The sequence below is a fragment of the Clarias gariepinus genome, chromosome 12 (genome assembly GCF_024256425.1).
Source record: "Clarias gariepinus isolate MV-2021 ecotype Netherlands chromosome 12, CGAR_prim_01v2, whole genome shotgun sequence".
NCBI lineage: Eukaryota > Metazoa > Chordata > Actinopteri > Siluriformes > Clariidae > Clarias > Clarias gariepinus.
Genome location: NC_071111.1, coordinates 17,447,501 through 17,467,882, shown reverse-complemented (window position 1 = coordinate 17,467,882; position 20,382 = coordinate 17,447,501). Strand labels below are relative to the sequence as shown.

Below are 20,382 nucleotides of genomic sequence, written 5' to 3'. Positions count from 1 at the left end.
CCTGTGTGCGCTTGACCCACACATAATACCACCTAAATCCTGCATACACTTTTTTATACATCACATCACTCTTACACACACACACACACACACACACACACACACACACACACACACAGACACGCAGACACAGTATTTCATTAAAGAGCCGAGCAGTTTACGCAAAATGTGCTTTGTGGGTTTTGTTGTATTGTGTTGGACGTGTTTCCAGAGAGCTCACTAAAGTGTGTGTGTGAGCATGAGCATGTGTTTGAAAAAGGAGTCACCAAGACACTAACCCACACTTCTGACACGTCCTGCTTAGGTTTAGCGAGGGAACATTGCTCTTCATAATGAAGCATACAGTATACTGTAGTTCTGTGTTGCCTCATGTGCGTGGTGTGCTTGTGTGGCGACTTTGGAATAAAGAATATGCTTTTTTTTAATAGGGAAGACTCACAATATCTTCTCCCTTTATAGTTTTCATAACCTTCTATTTTATTGGCCTTTCTTTGATTAAAAAAACAAACACAAATGCGTTAAACTGTTTAAGTCAGTTGACACGCACTTCTCTGCCTAATACCTAGGCATTTGGGAAACGTGTAAGACGTGGGCAGGCAGCGCCAGAAGAGGGAAGGAAACTGGAAAGTGTGACAGATTGAATATTCTCTTTGATGTCTTAAGGTTCAAGCAATTTTTCACAGGAGGAGCAGGTCCGCCCCCAGTACCAGGTGGAATATGTGCAGTAGGTACTGAATGTTCTGAGTCTTGTAAGGATTTTAGGGCCATGGTGAAAGCACTATTCAATTTGTGCTTCACGCAGAGATCACATCACATAATATGAGATGCCTGGCGCAGTTTAGAGATGAATTACATGCTTACTAACCTTAATTACTAAACTAGTTTCTGAAAATGCACTGCCAGTTAAAGTTTGGACAAACCTTCTAATTCCAAGGATTTTTATTTCTTTCTACATTATAAAACGAGGCTGAAGGCATCCAAAATATGCAATTATCTACTTTGAGCAGTTGATATTGAGATGTGTCTGATACTTATGCTCTGTAAAGCCTTCATAACAGCTCTGACCTGAGGTAATCTTTGTGGCTGGTAACTCTTAATGCAGCAGAGGTGAGTTTTGCTCGTTTTCTTGGGTAGGTCTTCATGAGATGCTGGGTTCCATCATGGGTGAAACTAGATCACGTGATGGGTTTTGCAAATGCACTTGACAATACTGTTTTTGCCACCAGGTCGTTAGCGGCGGATCATCTGGGTGCTGAGTGCTATGGGTTGCGCGGTGGGGCCACTTGGATCAGTTTGATTGGGATCTGGGGAATTTGGAGGCCAGATTATCAACCCTGAACTCCCTGCCTACTAAACGCCTCCACGGCAATCTGTCATGCACTTGCTGTTCTGGCGCTTTTCTACCATGGGCCGCATTGACTATTTTCAGTTCTACGTTAGCTTTAATGTGAGATTGGACCAGACTGGCCTTTGGTAACCAAAAGCCTCGGGTACCAATGATCCTGTCTCCAGTTTACTGATATATATTGATAATAAATGTTATTCAATTCATCTAGCTGTGGTGATAGTATTGTGGCTGATCAGCAAGACATGGAAAAGACGCGATCATGGACAGTAGGCCAGTGAATGGCTGCATTGATGTAAAAATTGGGGTTTGCACTTCGAAATTTTAAAGGAGATTTGTCTCCAAAACATAGTACGTTTTTTGAGCTTTAGATGAATTCTAATTAAGTCTTCATGAAATTGCATAGCAGTCAAACAAATTTCAGAACTTTGATGGCACATGAAGAGGCAAGGCTGACGCTGGTTATTGTAAGTGCAATGCAAGTCTGTAAGCGTCCTCTTAAAGCATGGATAAACATTTCACATTTTTTGTCTAAACCTTCAGAATTAGTAGGGCTTTAAAACAGAATACAAGAAAGTAACCTGCACAGAAGGAAGCAAGTGAGAACCACAATCTTCAGAAGAGCTTTGCAGTTTGTCCAAGACACTTGGAACAGCAAAGCTGGTTTCCTATTAAGATTTCATGTCTTGGCGATTACTCGTGTGGTGTGAATGGTTCAGCACCGCATGTTTGTTAATGTCTGCGATGAAGCACGTAGTGTGAACCCCTCTGTGACTAGAACAGCGCATAGAAACAGCCAAAGAGAACCCAAGAGGAATGAAGATTCATCTGTTCTTACGTGCAGCAGATCTCTGAATCCAGTTTATCATCCATCTGTTTGTGTGGGAGGCAGAGGGCACAATTTAAGCATGGTAATGTTAGAACCTGCTGTAGGAACTGATTGGGTAACGGTTATTAGAAACAGTCAAAATAGAAAGACTTGAAAAACAGCAAAGCCATAAAAAGACTCTCAGCTCGTTGCAGCAACCCATCGTTCTAGAAGATTTTCTGTTATTTCACTTTTTTCATACAGACTTGATACAGACACTTGCGTTCTATTCAATTCTGAAGACAGTTAAATAGTTGAAATAATTTTGTCTGTAATAAATAGTCACTTCAAAATCTTCTCCTTTTTCACTTCAAAATGAGTCCGAAAAATAATCTCACGCTGATATACTTGCATTTGTGATTTATTCTGGGAGAGAAAATAGTATATATACATACAGTATTGTGCAAAAGTTTTGAGCCCCCCGCTTATTTCTTTATATTTTACATTGTCAGCCATTGTATACTTTTTATATTAAGAAATGAGCTCAAGACTTCTGCACAATTGTTGTTGGATGTGCACATCTGGGAGCTGTCGAGTCTCATCATAGAGTAAAGCATCAGTTCAAGTATACTGTAGGTACATACTCCTATCCACCAACTTCCTATACTGTTCTGCTTCATATGAACAATAAAAGCTTACGTTTCTACATGTTGACTCGCTTATATCTATTGAGGAAAAGGCTTTTACTGCCACTTTTTATTCTGACCACCAACATGCAACAGCCTTTCTCTAAATGGCTCCAGGGAAAGGGTGAAGCTTGTGTGGTGGCTGAAGTATTCATACTCACAGCTGCACCCTTTCTCACTTACTTGCACCTTGCCCTGCATGCCAACAACACCTTTTTACCTCTCTAGTGGACACTCCTCTGACTGTGATGATCTCTCAGCCTCTCTTTGGCATTCTACACGGTGTGTAACTCTTACAGACGTGGCGAGCCAGCTACCCAAGCGGAGAGCCATTGTAGGCTATGAGTTAAGCCTGCGCCATGTGACCGCAGTCAGCAGGGGTTGTGCTCTCTTCCTCAAGATCTTTTTTTTTGGTTGTTTAAAGGAGACCAAGGTTCTTTTGGCTGTTAGGTTTTTGTTATAGTTATCAGCCTTTATACATCCCCTTCAAACGTTCCGTTTTTATTTTTTGGAAAATGAAGGCCATCACTGTGCTAAAGAAGAGCAAGTGTGCTTAGCAAATAGATGTCAAAATCTATTGAGACGTATCAAATCTCACTTTGTCAAGACGCTTCAGCTGACCTTAGATTTCTTTTTATGTCTGTAATGAGCGTCTGCTGAAGAATAATAGCGGATTCTGTATGTCCAAGAAAAGAGAAGTTCCAAGTCCTGTTTAATCCTCATTTTGAAATGATTCTGAACATTCGGACCCAATGGAGTAGTTGAACGTACCTCGTGAGTGGATGGACAGAACCTGTATTAAGTCGCCCCATTGGTGCATGTAAGGAAAAAACTTGTTTGGTGTTTCAGACCCAGTTCGAGCCATGAGTTTATTTATGGCTTGATGTGAACATGACGGTCTGAAAGCTTCTCTGCGTGAGCCAGGTGTCAGTTTGACTTGTCAGACACCAGAGAGAAAGTCTCTCTCTTTTTTATTTTATTTCTCCACAAGTTTCCTTTAATTCAAGCAAGCTGACAGGGAAGAAAAAGATTACGAAAAGATGCTTTAATGAAGATAGAGGTGTTTGCGTTGTAAGAAACGAGAAAGTAAAAATAGCCTAAGGTAATGAAGATGGAATGAATACAGAATTGGAAGCTCTATTCACTGTTCTTTATGTTGTTAAAAGGAAAAGTTGATAGGCAACTAACTTTGACAGGTTTCCACATTTTCTTATACACATAGGCAGCCTAAATGCTGTTTAGTCACTGTTGTTACCTACATTGATGCATCAAGGATTGTTGCTGGTAAGGTCAAGTGTACTCCGAATAGTCCGAATACATGCATATTATGATAATTGTTGTTTCCAAATGCCCGTAGTATGGGAACGTGTGTGTGTGTGTGCTTGTTAGCCCTGCGATGCATTGGCACCCCATCCAGGGTGTACCTCGCCTCGTGCCTCCTAGGATAGGCTTCAGATTCCCCGCGACCCTGTAAACAGGATAAAGCGGTGTAGACAGTTAGGGAGGGAGTAATGCTAATTTTCAAACATAATTTCTTCTTCTCTTGGCAGATAATTTTGCAAGTATTAAGCATTTATTTCTTGAATTAGAAGCAGAAGCAGAATTACCTGGCAACTAAAAAAAATATGTAAGTTTGGAAAATTAGTCTAATCTAATTATAATAATCTTATAATTAGTGTTCTGAAATCATGTGTTAGGAAATTATAAATAAATCTGACTAGTTTTTGTAATTTGTAAGACTTTAAAAGCACTACTAAATATTAAGAACATAAAAACATTAAATGAGCCTGGGATGACTGAGCTGGACACAAAAAAAATCCAGTGTTGATTGAGAAAGAAATATATATATATATATATTATTATTATTTTTTTTTTAAACCTTGTTTTTTGTTATAAATATAAATGTGTTAGGTAGGAATTATCTTAGGTTTATTATGATTGTTGCTTGATATTTCTTATTTGATAATATTCGCAATTTGCCAAAAGTTCCGGTAAACATTTTATTCTCACGTTAATTCCACCTGACACATATCGAACGCTCGTCTTGGTCAGTTTTGGTGTAAAACGTTTGCCCATGAGTTTTTCTGCATTTTCCCTTCTCTACTGCTCAGTATGCTCATGCATGTGCTTGTTTTTCCTGAGGCGCTTGACATACAGGGCCTGTGTGCTCATTTGCATTTTTTTCCTCGCGATATCAGCTATAGTTTTTGAATCGCTAAAAACACACAGGTTAAAAGCAACATCTTCTAAAGCATCTGTGTACATGCGGAAATAGCCTGGGGCAGAATTAAATAAATAGCTAACAGTTATTAGCTTCAGATTAGTTGCAATAACTTTGCTGCTATAACTCTCATGTACATCGAAATACACTGTGTGAGTTTTATCCTCTAATTCCTTAATGCAAATGGATCACAGTGTTTTTTATTTATTTTTTAATCTTTCTTTCAAGTCTTCAAAACTGAGCTGCATGTAAGTACGTTACCCTAGGTCTTGTTTTTATTAATGTTCATGCTCTTATAATGTCTGTAAAGTGTGTAATTAGGAACTAAAATGCAATATATAAGTAACCTGGGCCAAATTCCACAAACCTCGTTCTGGGCGAAAATGCATTCCAGAGTTCAGCTAATAACTCATCTAACGCTTCTGCAGTCCCACTTAGCTAAGTTGAGTTGGTGTGGATAGTACAAACATAACTCTTTTATTCCTTAAAAGCCTAGTTCAGGTTAGCTGTATGGCTAAGTCTGGGGAAAGTATAGAGTTAAATTTGTACTAAATACACCATTGTACTTGCATTCTGGATGACAGACTTTGGAAAAGTTTTTAACAGTCTAGACCTGTTCTAATGTACCTACATGCACATCAGTTTTGATTTAAGACAGACATGAAAAACCTCAAACAATCTCTTTAAAAATCCCCATTGATGTGTGTTACATCACAAGATCATCAGAAGGCATCTAGATTTCCTCTTATCTTCTGCCATGTTCTCTTTAAGTACTGTACTAACCCTTGCACACCCGCTTCCAGGCACACTGCTTCCAGACATTTTTTGTCACCCTTGATCGTCTGCTCTATTGAATGTTGTGATGCTAATTACTTTCGAGAGCTTAATTGATTTGCTTAATTGATTGCTGGCTAAATGAGGAGATGCTGTCTGTGTGTCTAATTAATAGCAGTCAAATGTGACCTTGTGCAAGGTTCCATAGCTTTGCATGTTAACACAAGTTTGTTTGTTGTTCTTCTATACCGTGGATTACAATATAGATTTATTTTTCGGTCTTTTTTCAGATCTTTGAGCGGATTCTGTTCATCTGGGCCATCCGGCATCCCGCCAGCGGTTACGTCCAGGGCATCAACGATCTCGTCACACCCTTCTTTGTCGTCTACATCTTTGAGTATATCGGTGAGTGGGTGCAGACCTGTGCAATTGTGTACATTTGTTTTCTGTCTGGCTTGTTAGCTTGGTAGTATGGAAATAGATGAACTTCTACTCTTCCAAAGAAGAAAAAAAGACATTAGGCAATAATAGACAGTGAATGTGTGGAAAAACACAGTCTGGTTCAGTCACTGGTTCTCTATTTATTAATGCACGAGAGACACACAAGCCCTTCGGGTTGATGATGAACGTATGGTGGTGGTGGGCGGCTGGACTGGCTAAACATCAGGGAAGTGATCAGGGCTAAACATCAGGGAATGTTTCTGACACTTTGAAAGGATCCTTAAAGCATCATCATGCTTTTGTTTTTCATCATCCTCCAGGTGCAAACCGGACTCGAATAAGCCCTAACTGAATAGCGCTTGTGAAAGCTTTGCTAAGACACCTTGCATGCATAGTTTGACATGATTTACCCTACCTCCCCTTCCTCAGTCTGTGTGTGATGATGAGCAAGAAGGGATTCCTCAGGGCCGAAGATTAGGACCTCACAGGATGCTACAATATTTGGACAGTATTGGTTTTATGAGTGTAAATACAGTATAGTGTAGCACTGATGTCGATAGCAAGCAAATAAACCCTTTAAACATTAATAGTTTATTATGCTTTACCGTAGGCATCTAGAATTCCTGTACACATTGCATTTTCGTTTTGTTAAGTTGAATATTAATGAGCTCGCTATTTTGTAATGGCGCAAACATGCCAGAAACCTACAAAATCATATTAGTGGTGCATGTTAGGGCAATGTCCTCGACCAAAATCGACATATTAGTCGACAGCAAACGTAATTGTCAATTCATTCATGGCGTTGCTGTGCTTGATTCTTGCATGAACTGTGAGTGATCTGGCTAAACAACCGCTAAAATCAGATTTTGTGCTGGCTGGGGCGTGGTCAAGAATGCGAAAGTCATGCGAGAGGTTAGTGGGAGAGGATTCACACCTGAAGAGAATATGGATAATTACTAACCATGTGTTACTGTGAGTCAGTTTTTATTCCCAGTTCTCCCCAATTAACCTTTTAATTATGCGCACACATGCGCGCACACACACACAAACACGCACATATGCATAGCTGCATGTGCACGCTCTCTCTCTCTCTCTCTCTCTCTCTCTTTTTCTTACAAACACAAATATGAATTAATCAGATGAAAAAAATTTTTAGTTTTCTTATCTCAGAGCTCCCATATATACTGTTGAGTTATGTGCATGTGGTACTGTAAGTAACAATAAAGATAATAAAGATGAATACTTATATGTCTATTTTTTTAAGAAACCAGGTCTAAAAGCAATTAAAAGTACAACCAGTAAAAACTATAGCTATGCTTTGTATTAAAAGTTATAACGTACATCTCATACACACGTGTAATGAGAACTCACAGGATTGGGATTACACCTGTGTTGCCATGCGGAAACCACTTGTTAGTGAGGCTAATCAGGAAAGGTTGCTAGGGGGCCTAAAGATTTTACTTTAGAGCAATGGAAAAAGGTCATGTGGTCAAGTCCAGATTGACCCTCTTCCAGAGTGATGGGTGCGTGATGGTGAGAAGGGAAACACACCCATCATGCACAGCGCCCACTGTACAGTCCTCTGAAGACAGTGATATGATCTGGGGTCAGGTGTCGGCTCACAACATTATGTGGCAATAAACTGAAGTCAGCTGACGACCTGAGCGTACTGAATGACCAGGTTATCACATTCATAAAGTGATGGCATGTGTGTATTCCAGGACTCTGGAAAGTGATTCTGGGAGCATGAGAAATCATTTGCACACATAAACTAGCCACCACATTGTCTGCCATAATCAAACCTAAAGGGAATTAAATGAAATCTTAGAACGTGCGATTCTTTTTTGGACAGCTTCCTAACATTCTGTTTATTGTAATGTGAAAACTAAAATAGGTCTGACTGCAGACTGGATATGTCTGTGTTTATACTGTAACGGTTCAGTAATTTAAGCTTATACTGTATTTTTACCTCTGACAGGTTGCTTATACCTGAAGATATATTTGCCAATGGCTTTTAAACATCTCTTTAACCAAAATGTTTTATAATTTATTCATTAAGCTGCTTAGTCTAAGAACACATGTCTTGGCATGAATTCTTAAATAACAAATCGTGTCAAAAAAACTTGAAGACGATCAACTTGTGACTAAAATCATCTCAGTCAACTTACAAAATAGGACAAAGAACGCACCATTTTTGGTAAATATATAATCAGTAATCAAAACAGACTGACAGTATTTTTGCATTTTATTTAGTTCTGAAGCAGATTTATTTATTCCCCTGATGTTCTCCCTAATATATTCATGGCCGATTCCTACCTGTCTGGCGTCTCTTCTTTATTAAATAACAGCTGTCAACCATGAAAGGCCATCCTTAGCACGCTCCATAGCACGTGAAGCCAGCTGGCCAGATCTTTTCAAACTGCTGCTAACATACTGTTAGTGGGCAGTGTAACACTTTCTGAAGTAAGGATGGTGTTCACTTCTTACAGGCGATGGTTTTTATTGTTGATATGGGAGAGCAAGTATTCCACTCACAGTTATTATTTAATGGAGTTAATAAAGCTGTGAAGCAGCATGTAAGTGACAATACCGTATATGTACAGTTTTCCTTCTGCTACAGCATTTACTAGTTGCACACTATGATACTGTACAGGGTCCGACAACTAGATGAAAGTTCTATTACAGTGGATAGAATACTTTGGATCCATGTTCATTAATCTTAACTGATTATTACCCAGAGCTCCACTGGGTCCAATAAACTCTGATGTCGACCATAGTGGTTTCTCTGTCAGAGCGTAGCTTTGGTGTCGATTCCAGACAGCTGGGTTCACTATTAAAGTCAATGCGTCCAGCAAGGGAAGGCACTTTTCTTCCTGTGAAGTGAATATGTCCACTAGTCTCAATCAGTGATGGACAGAGAGAGACAGAACAAGACCTTAAGAGTGAAGCATCCTCTGACAACCAACCTGAAGAACTCTATCGACTGAAATGCATCTCTTTCAGTAAAGACTTTGGCTTTTACCCCCTTTTTCTTTTTATATAGTTTGCTACGAATGTCTCGAGCATGACGGCTCACCATCGCTCTCGTTCGCCCGCTCCGTCGCCGTCTTTTTACAAAGCTTTGCAGAAGAACACACGTCTTTTGTTGTCAATAAGGAGAATGAAAAAGCGTTTCGGAGAGCGTGTTCGTCTCTCATGTTGATTGTGTGGATCCTCAGAGCCTCACTGCTTTTTAAAGATGCATGATGACAGGATATAATTTGAAAGCAGGCAGGCCACTTGTTTGTAAGACGCTGTTAGGCTAATGAATTATTGAACAATAACTTTACCCCCATCACGTCTATGAAGATCTATGTGAAGGGGTAGAGTGGCGGCTTACTGTAGAGGCTGTCTGCATAGATTTCCGTTTTCCATACTTTTACAAGTGAACATAAATCTTGTGTGTTTTTTATTAAATCTCCTGTTATTGAATCTCTGGTTGTATTTCAGTAGGAGAACACTCATAGTGCAAACATGCCATCATCATACATGCACCACTGGTGTGTCATTATTACTGTGATGAGAATGGACTAACAGACATCAAGCTCTCTCTTATAATAGATAGAACAGATGATGTCATGCACAGTGCATTGCAATACACATGTATATAGCCAAAGAGATAAGCCAAATAGTAGGCTTACAGGAAAAAAAAAAAACTTTTTTTCGTTTACTGTTTAAAAAGAAAATAGAGCATTTAAATAAAGAAGATGAAATAAGAATATAATAAAAAAAATTAGCAAAATATGAAAAATATATAAAAACCACTATACACTATGTGCAAATAATAAAATAGAAAATATTTAATTAAATATAATAAAATATAATAAAATTTGAAGAAAAGATGAGAATCACATAAAATATATGAACATATAAATGATATTTAAAGAGTAACGTGCAATTAATGATTTGACTTTAAAGTATTTTGGATTTTTCTTATTAATAATTTCTTAAACATTAAACTAGTTTACAAATATTTACAATTATCAAACTAGTTTACCTTTATAGTCAGTCTTGTGCAAAAAAAAACAACTAAACTCTGTGCATCTCTCAATAGTATCTCGTATTGTATTCAAATATTTCTCGCGCATGTACGGTTAATTTGTTTTTTACATATCCCAGTGAGGAACCTGGTATTAGAGCACAGGGTCAACCAGAATACAGTCGGATACCCTTGGGGCAGATAGGGTTACGGCTTTTGCTCAAGGGCTCGACAGTGGCAACTTGGCAGTGCATGGGCTTGAACCGCCAACCTTCCTATCAGTAACCCAGAGTCTTAACCATTTGAGCCAAAGCTGTTTTAGCAAGGTATTTTAGGCTTCAAGTTAAAATAAAAACATGTACAAAGATCTTTGTTCAGTCTTTTTAAGCTCCAATATATTTTTAGTTCTCCAGATGTTGACTTCCCTGGTCAGGTTTCCTTAACATTTCTCTGTTAATTTGGAGGTACTGTATGTTTGCCGTCACCTTGCTGGAAACGGTAGTTATAGTAGTTAAGTCTAAAGGGTAGTTAAGTCTAAACCTTCCAGCAGTGGCAATTGTGCCAAAGCCCACATTCAAAAGTAGTTAAAAATACATGTGATGACGTAATGTCCCTTAAACAACACTTTGTCTCCTATTTGACTCCCAAATATTGAAAAAACGAATGGGTCTTTAGTCATTGATAACAGATTGCCAGAGACTTAAGCTGTATGGACATCCAGAGGAAGTTCATTCCACCACCTACATGCCAAAACAGACTAGTGCACTAGCTTTCCATCTTTTTGGGATTTAACCCTAGAACATTTAGTTAGCTATTAATTAGAAATCTTGAAATGTCAGTATAAATTAATCACTTGCATTATCATTTTATAAAGCTTAAAGCACACAATCTTCCAAGCATTGTCTCATCTGACAAAGAAGCACTGAATGAGCCAACACTATCCCCAGTGAACGCCACCAAATCCAGGAGGAATCACATATTTGTACCCCCCGGAGGCAATCCCATTATGATAACAACTTAAACTTTTTCTGATAATTAAATATCCTTATTATCTTTTTCATCCATTTTTGCACACTTTTATCTTTTGTATAACTTAAATCCACCACAACATACTGCATATGAAGACAATCAGCAGAACAGAAGCTGTAAGTTGTTAGGTTGCTTTTAACTGTGTGACAAAATCTTAATTTTTGTTCCTTTCCGAAATACACCTCAACCTTCTTGTAATTTCAACAAAAATACATAGTACCGTCCCCTGTTGTGACTGGTGTCATGGTCATCGTCTGTCTGCAAATGCTCTATAACCTTCTTGTTCTTAAATCTTCAAAAAGCCCCAGTGGCAGATTTTACAGCAACTATGGGCTACATTTCCGTGCATGCCACCACTTTTACATCACCAACTACAGTATACTCATGTATGCCCCATCAGTTCCGTTTGGTCCCAGGATGATGCCAGTCATATTTCAAGCCAGACTTGGTGAAGTTTACACTCTGAGGAAGAACTTATTTCTTGCAACAGCTTGTGGTTATTTTTTTTCCCACACCATCCTCCTCAGTGTGTGGGTAGAGTGCGCTCATTGGTCCAATGTAAGAACGTGCATTGATCAGGGCGATATATATATATATTTTTTTTTTCAAAATATTGTGACTGACATTTCTCTTAGACTGTGGTGTTAATTAGGGGTGGCATGGTGCTGTAGTGGTTAGCACTGTTGCCTTGCACCTCCAGGGTCCGAGTTCGATTCCCCGCCAGGCTTGATTCCCGTCTCTGTGTGCATGGAGTTTGCATGTTCTCTCCGTGCTTGGTGGGTTTCCTTCGGGTACTCCGGTTTCCTCCCACATGCCAAAGACATGTAGGTTAGGCTAATTGATGTTCACAAATTGCCCGTTGTGTCAATGAGTGTGTGTGCCCTGCGATGGATTGGCACCCTGTCCAGGGTGTACTGTACCCTGCCTCGTGCCCTAAGTCTCCTGCAGTAGGCTCCAGGTCCCCGCGACCCTGAATATATGATAAAGCGAAATAGAAGATGAGTGAGTGAGTGAGTGCTAATTAGGGTACAAATGGAGAGGTCATAGGGTTATGTATTTGGTATGACCTGGCAGCTCAGGGTCATGTTATATCCAATTAAGGTGTAATATTATTCTTACTGGAATAGCACACAAATGGATTGATATGTAATAGGTTCTGATAATATGCACTAATTGTTTGATTTTTTTTTTGTTAAAAAACAAATAAAATAAAGAATTCTGGACTAGTAACATTAAGGTTATATCTTTTAAATAAATAAAATTTTATTTTATGAAAGGCCACTATATAAAAATTTTTCATGTTCATTACTTACAAAAAGTTAGAAAAGATATACCCTTGATGATATTACACTAGCACTAGGCTATAAATAAAAGTTTACATAAAGACATAGATTTCATGGTCACATTTTTAAATTTTGTTTGTTAAATATTTCATTAATGCTAATTAAATCTATAAGTCTTGACTAGGGTTTTTACGTGGTATCGGAACAGAATATTTAAAAGCTCTTAATCTCCAAATGCATATCCTCTCTTTTTATTTCTGGAGCTAGTAATAAGCCACTGCAGTTTTAAATCCATTGTCTTCAATCATTCCTTTATTCTCTGACAGCTTTTCTACTGTATATTACAATTCATTTCCTTTTCTTTTTATGCTTAAGTTAATATAAAAAGTGAAGGAAAAAAGCTGAACATAAAGGGTGTGGGGAAAAAAATCTGGTGGGAAAAAAAAGGTCTTAAAAATGTCTACAAGTCTTTAACATGAAACGGAGCCATGTAATAAAATGACAAGTAATACGTTTGAGTGCAATAAGGATAATTTAATGCACATGTTTTAGGATAATCTCTTTGCACGTGTTGAACTTCTGTTTTTAAGAAGTGTATGTATGCCTGTCAGTTTCATCAGAATTTCTGATGGGATATTGAGAAAGTCACAGAAAGTTACCGAATCATGAGGCGTCCTGCCCGTAATAAGTTATGTGACTTGCCTCCTTCAGTCCAGACCTATTTTCAGTCTAGGCCGAAAGAATTTTCCCATTACACAACATTAAGGCTTTGTAATTAAAGAGGATGAACCTGATGGAGTGGTATGGACTCTTTAGAATGGCACGCTATTGAACATGAGGAGATCTATATTGTAATTTGCTTCATGCCGATGTATGGATTCTTCCACGCTAAAGTTCTAGAGGAGACGTGCTTCACCGGTGCTATCTTTAATGTTCATCAGTAGTACCACAGTTAATGATAATGGTAATAATGAACTGTTTATGTGTTACTGCTACAGCTTTTCTTCACAAATAACCAAAGCTTCATGTTCTTATGCTGGCCTGTGTTTAGGGTTCCACTCAGTTACCATGTTACACTTGGAACACTTCTTATCTTTATCATCTAATGTGGCCTCCAGGTGCGCGGCAACGCCCTTTTTAAGAATGAGCTATTTCTGGCAAGGTCCCTTCTGGCTTAAAAGTAATTGGACAGTTGACTGTGGTTTATGGTCACGGCATTTCGTCAAATTAAGAAGATGGAACTTAAGGACTGGTGTTGATCCCAAGGGTGGAAAACGCATGTGGTGGCTGTTTTACATCTCAATATGCAGTTCAAAAAGATGTGAGTGCAAATGAAGGAGACAATCAAAGTATAAATTTTTATAAAAGGAGAAATTTAACATCAAAATATCTGAAATATCAGGAAAGATGTTTTAAACAGATGATTGTAGAATTCTTTCTGTGGCGATGAAGAAAAACCCGCTTCACAACATCTAGCCAATCAAGAACCCTCTAGAGGTGGTAGGGAATATCATGAGCAGTCACTGCAATGCCTACAGTCAAGAGACACCCTCATGACTGCAAATCCTTAAGATGCAAACCCCTGGGAGTGTTCGAGAAACAGAAGGGCTGATTAGACTTTGCTCGAAACAGTATATTAAAGCCTTTATAAAATTCATTGTACAGATAAAATCAAGTTTAACTTGTACTGGAATGATGGTCAACTGCATTCAATCTGGCAACCATGGTAGAAGCAGTGTTATAGCATGGGCATGTGTGAATGTTAATGGATCTGGGTCACTGGTGTTTATTGATGTTAAATAAAAATCTAACCTTTAATAACACATTGATTACTTTTACATCTAGTTATTAATGTGGTGGTGTAGAGAGGCACAGAATGTGGAAATGTGCAAAAACTGCGACCAAACACTCAAAATTCAGTTTCACTTATTATAGTACCTTTATAGAAGATGAAACCAACGTTCACATTGTTTGTTATTATACATCACCAGTAGCTGTTCCTCTCTGAGAGGCAGCATTGTGCTCTCTATCTGCATCCTGACTGCAGTATATTTCAAACAAACTGAACCCTTTATTTTTGCAAGGCTGCATCGTGGGATTGTTGGGGGGAGTTTGGAGGTGACATGTTACATCATGCCAGGCATACATATCAAGCTCTAGTAATCGCCAAGGCCCAGGAGTTATGTTGGAGTGGGGAGGTAATGGAGGCCCAGAATCAGCTCTGAGACCTGCTGGGTGAATGCACATCTCTCTCTCGTCCCTCTGCTCTCATGTAATTAATAGCCCTGATCACTGCTTACATGGAGGAAGTCCTGCAATATCACCTACACATTTCTGGGTGAACAAAAGAAATTAGCATGTTAGCAGGATTTGAAATAATTAGATTTGTTCAACAAACAGATGCCAGTGTCTAGTGAAGATTATGTAGGTACTTTAGCTATGTTCGCTAAGTTGTAGATATTCATTACTTTATACTGTATGTATATTGCTATCATAAAACCATGATGTCAGTGAAAGTGGCAAGTAAAAAACCGAGTGTGCTAATTTGCATTAAAAAAAATAATAATTACAATTTGGCATGGCACTTTTGTTTGATTCCTCAAACCGATTCGGTTTGCCAATGAACCTAGTATGAATCGATCAATTATGACATTGGTTATTGCGTTGCTTGATTCGGGTTTATCTAATTAGCTTTTAGAAACTATACATTGGTACTAAAGTTTCTTAACAGAATTATAAAATTTGCAGGTGAAAATGGGATGGGTTGCTACGTGACTACGTGAGATTAGCTATGAGCGACTTGTCTCACTTGCCAACGTGCATGCCGGGTGAATTCCTTTTGAAGCTTTTAATTTCTAGAAACTAGTTCCTGGCATGACTCACTTTGATTTGAGCTCATAATTCTGAATGGCCCAGTGTGGCAAGTTCTGAGCACAAATTGCATCAGTACAAAAGCAGCACTACTGTGAAATGTTCTAACTGCTGAATGTCTTCGTAAAAGCATCAAGAAATAAAGTGTTGCACGCTGACACTCAATGATAATATGCTTTAGTTTTTCCTAATGTAGATAATTTATCGAGTAGAGACGTACAGAGTCATGTACTGTATGTAGGCGGAATAAGACATGTGGCTTTAACCTTTGCCCGGGGTGTAAAGAGGAAAGGAGATGAAGGTAGTCCTGCTGAGATCTGAGGGAATCACTCACACGCGAGAGGCTCTTCGCCACATACGGCGTTCTTCATCTTTCATGTGCTCCCAGTTGGGAAGTGGTAGTAGTTTGGCAATCAGCAGGTGGCACGAGGAACGGGTTAGCACATATTAGTCCTCCTTTTGGCTAAAACTCCCCTTGCACAGAAACTAAGAGCTTATCTTTTCCTACTAGTGCTTCCACATCCAGCTTCTGAGCCATCGCGTCAATCCATACTTCAGCCGCCAGCTTTGCTTCGCCTTGCTTCATTGGTAAGAGTTTTCAGATTGACCAAGAGCTCCAGGTTTCTGCTGGAGAAATGAATGAACGGTCAGTGGTGTGTGAGACGCCGCAGCAAGTCTTTAATGAGTATCGGTTTGTTCGTATTCCTCCATTCGGGTAAGCGAGCCAAGCGCTGATTTTAATGTGCCGCTGATTAACGTTCCTGATTTGCTCTAACGAGTTGTTAAGTGATTGCCTGGCAGGTCCTCGGACATCGGGCGGTGGGTATTTTTCCACTTTTCTTTGCTTGAGTTCCTCATCGAACTGAGCCACTCTACTCTACTTTCTCAGCCTCGCTTAAAGAGCAAGCGACACTGTGCACTGGAGCCATGATTAGCACAGGGCCATGCTATTACAATGACTGCAGAGGCTTTTTAAAAAAAAAAAATCAACCTATTATCTTATAGCTGTCAGATAAATTACTCATTTTGACAAGCTTAAAGAGTTGAAAGAGTATATACTTAACCCTTTTTTTGAGTGTTTGATTTTGCTTATGGACAGAGACAGGGGGTGTAACTGTTTGTATGCTGGTTGGATTAAACAGTTATGTGCTCCAAATGACTGGAAATATTAATCCTAGCCACGTTACATTACTATTTTTCTAAAGAAAACATTCCAGATTGATATTCAGGTGATCTGCTGGAGTCTTTAAGTGTTCATTAGGTCCGGGATCCAAGTGAGGAGAACAACGTAGTCACAAGAGAAGTACTGTACTTTAACTGTAACTGTAACTGCGCTTTTACTATATCTATAGTGAGCTAAGTAATGAAGTAATAAAAAGCTCAATACTTTTGATAGTAAATTTGAAGGTAAGAACTTTTGTACTTCTCAAGTAGATTTGTGAATGAAGGACTTTTAGGATTCGAGGATTTACTTGATTCATATTTAATTTCTCTTATTAACTGAGTCTTTTGGACTTGATTAGCAGTATGCTGAATGTAAAGAGTGTTTAAAAATTTTTTAGCACGAACTGTGATGAGTCAAACATCTGATATTACATTTACATTCTTTTTCCGTTTTTGAACCCGAGCTGGGAATTATTCCGAGAAATTGCCCTGTCACCAAGTCATTCGTTTTCCTTGAGGAATTGGATCATATTGAATATTTTTGGATTCAGTTTAATTACTCAGCTATAAAAAGCTATAAATTGAAGTTCTGCTCAGATCCCTGCTGTGAGCAAGTGCTCTTTTTTAGTTCTTCTAGTGAAATGTGCCAAGCGCGCCCGGGCGCTGTTTGTTGCTTTACAGCTCTTGTTATCGGTTCGCCAGACATTGAGGCAAGTTATTTGTTACAGTACCAAATATTCTGGTAGTAATTCATCAATTCCAAGGACTCCAAAAGGACGGTTTAACAGTCTGGACAATCCCTTAATGTCTCATGACCTTCCCATTACTGTATGTCTAATGATTTCCCTCAAACCGCTGAGAACTGCAAATTAATTCCCTAATGGACTGATCTGAGCTCATATTTCACACTCTGGGTAACTTAGTCGTCTCCTCTCATTATCACAGTCGCCCTTTGAGCTGCTGTCCTCTCACAGCTGAAGTTCAGCGAGGTGAGTCAGTGCAGAGGTCTCACGTGACTCATCAATTTTTTGCGTTATTATTATTATTTTTTTAAAAGTCATACGCAATTGAGCTTGCGTATTAGGGCTCTATTTTCGAACATCATTTTCTGTATTTTTGATTCGCTTGAGTGCCGGCCAGCTAGTTCCTGTTTGCACTCAATTACCTCTTTTGTGTTCAGAAATAAAAGTTTTTTTCGCTAATATGCTGGAACGGTGAATCAAGAGACATTTAAAATTCATTAGCGACCTCTGGATTTTTCGAACCACTTTAGTCCAAAATTGCGCATGTGGTACTACCAAGACCCTGACGTTCCCATTTTCGTTGCCAAAGCCTTACACATTGCTCTGCAAAACCTGGAAATAAAAACATGCAGCCATTTTATTTTTGGCACATGACTATCGTTGTGGTAGTTTATATTTGATGACTGACCAACAACAACTGAGAAAAAAAAATCACCAGCATCTGTTCTCATATCAACAGGAACAGGGGGATAAATCTTCAAAATGGCTTATGCTCTTTACACGTTATTACTGGAGAAATTCTATATTGCCGGGCACAGTTTTATCTTTCTTTTTGATTGTACAGTCCTCTCAGAGAGTATAGGAACAGAAAGGCCAAGTCTTGTTTTATTTTATTTTTTTAAGACATTTAGGTTTGAGATCACAAGATGAATATGCAATGATTGATAGACCAGAATTTCGTATAATATATATCTAGATCTGTTAAACAACGTGGCGTTATTGGTGGCAGACCATCCAATTTTATATTTCAGCTAAAGTATTGAAACAGATTAAATGATTTTAAAGTTAATAAAACCTAATGCACATGTTCCTTATTTGCATTAACAGCATCAGCGGGTCACCCACTGACATCACCACTGTTTCATTTGTTTCTTCCGACACTTTTCTGAACCTGTTCGCCTGCGACGAGACACTCCCATCTAGCAGTGATGAGAGACAATGACACCTAAATCATATTCCTCAAGTCCAGTCTCACTTTCATTGCTGTCACTGCAGACAACCTCGTTTCACAAAGATAGGTTGTTGGAAACGGAAAAGGGTTTTAAGTGCTTTTGTGGTGATCTGGGGGTATTCCACCCTTTATTTAAATTCAGAAAGTAGAGTTTTAGACAGAGTGGGTTTGGAGGATGTGAATCACCTGTACCGCGATAAACCCGTAATTCAGGTAGGACTCTTTGTTTTTTTTGTTTTTTTAAATGCAGTTTTCTTTTTGTCGGCAGTCTTAGGGTCTCATCAGCAGTCTCATCACTGAGTACTTTGACGTTTTCAAAGAAGCTCTTCAGTGCCGTTTTTTTTTTCTTTCTTCTCATTTTAGCTGGGGTTAGCTGGTAATGTTAGATTCATTTTATTGGCCATCAAAACTGAGACAGAGACAAGTGTGTAGAGGTAGACGGACATAAATGGAAGATCTGACCATTTAAAAAAAAAAGAAACGCTCTTCAGGCCTCGACAGTCAATAAAACATTATAAAAAAAAAATAAAAATCTTTCAGTGAAGCTCCACAGCCAGGTACTGGTCCGCGGCCCGGTGGATGGGAACACTGGCTTGGAAAGAGTGAGTGTTTGATTTATTGCAGCCATCCTGTCAATTTGAAACACTTTTTGACAAGTAACTTTATTTTTTTTTACACCCACAAAACTGGTGCTCCTTGGATTTTTTTTCTTTTTTGTATTTTTGCATGTGAAAACTCCAGGAAAATAGCAGTTCCCAAAATGTTCAACCCAGTCCATCTGGCGCCATACACAATGCCACGGGTAAAGTCATTAAGATCACATTGTGATGTTTGATGAGAACCTGAAGGCTCTTGGCCTGTATCTGCACGAGTTTATTCACAGTGCCGCTGCCACGTGACCCGCTGATTAGATAATAGTGTGGTTGGTGTGCGCTGGTTTCATATTAAAGTGGCTGGTGTTTGTAAATCATGTCGCAATTTTAGGCTTCATTTTTGCAACCTGTGGCACGATGATGAACAAGAGTCCGAGACCCAACTCGTCCAAGTGCTTGCCAATTTCTGTTCTGTTTAAATGTTGTACAGACGTGGCTGCAGGATTACTGCGTAAGTGAATGTTAGGGCTATTACTATATGTGGAGACGTTTTAAACCTTATTCTTATTATAATTTCTGTGATTATGAATAACGGTCTTTTGTCAGAGCGCTATAGTAAAATCCTAATTTCAAATCAGTTCTGTTACTGCACCATCATGGACAATCACACCCTATTCAGTTTAATTTCCCGTTGTAAATGATTTAATGCATGTAAATGACCAGTGTCAAGTACGAAATAAAAGCCAATTTAATAGTTAAATATTAGAGCGCTGCAAAAAAGGTATTAAGTGAACATCTCTTGATGGATGTATTTTTGTATAATTCTCATTCTTTAAAAAAATTATTCAGTTAAAACCCATTTGTAGTAAATCGGTACACACACACACACACACACACACAAATGAAGGTTCTTATTTGATTTTAAGCTTAAAACTCAATTCACTTCTTCATCTCAAGCAACTACAGCACTCCCTGATAAGTATTGGCGCCCTTCATAAAACTATCCGAATTATACCAGTTTAAAATGTTTTTTATTTTTCTTTCTTAAACATTCATATTAAACAATTATGTCATCAAACGTATGTGGACACCTGACCATCACAAATCCATGCCCATGTTATAACAGCATCCACTCTCCCAAGAAGGCTTTTGCACTTTTTTTAGTAAAGTCCTAC

The 20,382-nt window shown here is 38.6% G+C and overlaps 1 protein-coding gene across 2 annotated transcripts in view; it reads left to right on the top strand.

Annotated features, from left to right (window-relative positions):
- Positions 1-20,382, top strand: part of tbc1d22a (TBC1 domain family, member 22a) — a 181,443-nt gene that overhangs the window by 60,467 nt on the left and 100,594 nt on the right. For both annotated transcript variants that reach the window (XM_053508679.1, XM_053508680.1), the window contains exon 8: positions 6,125-6,239. In XM_053508679.1, the coding sequence (XP_053364654.1) occupies positions 6,125-6,239 (115 nt within the window). The remainder of the gene's footprint in view (positions 1-6,124; positions 6,240-20,382) is intronic.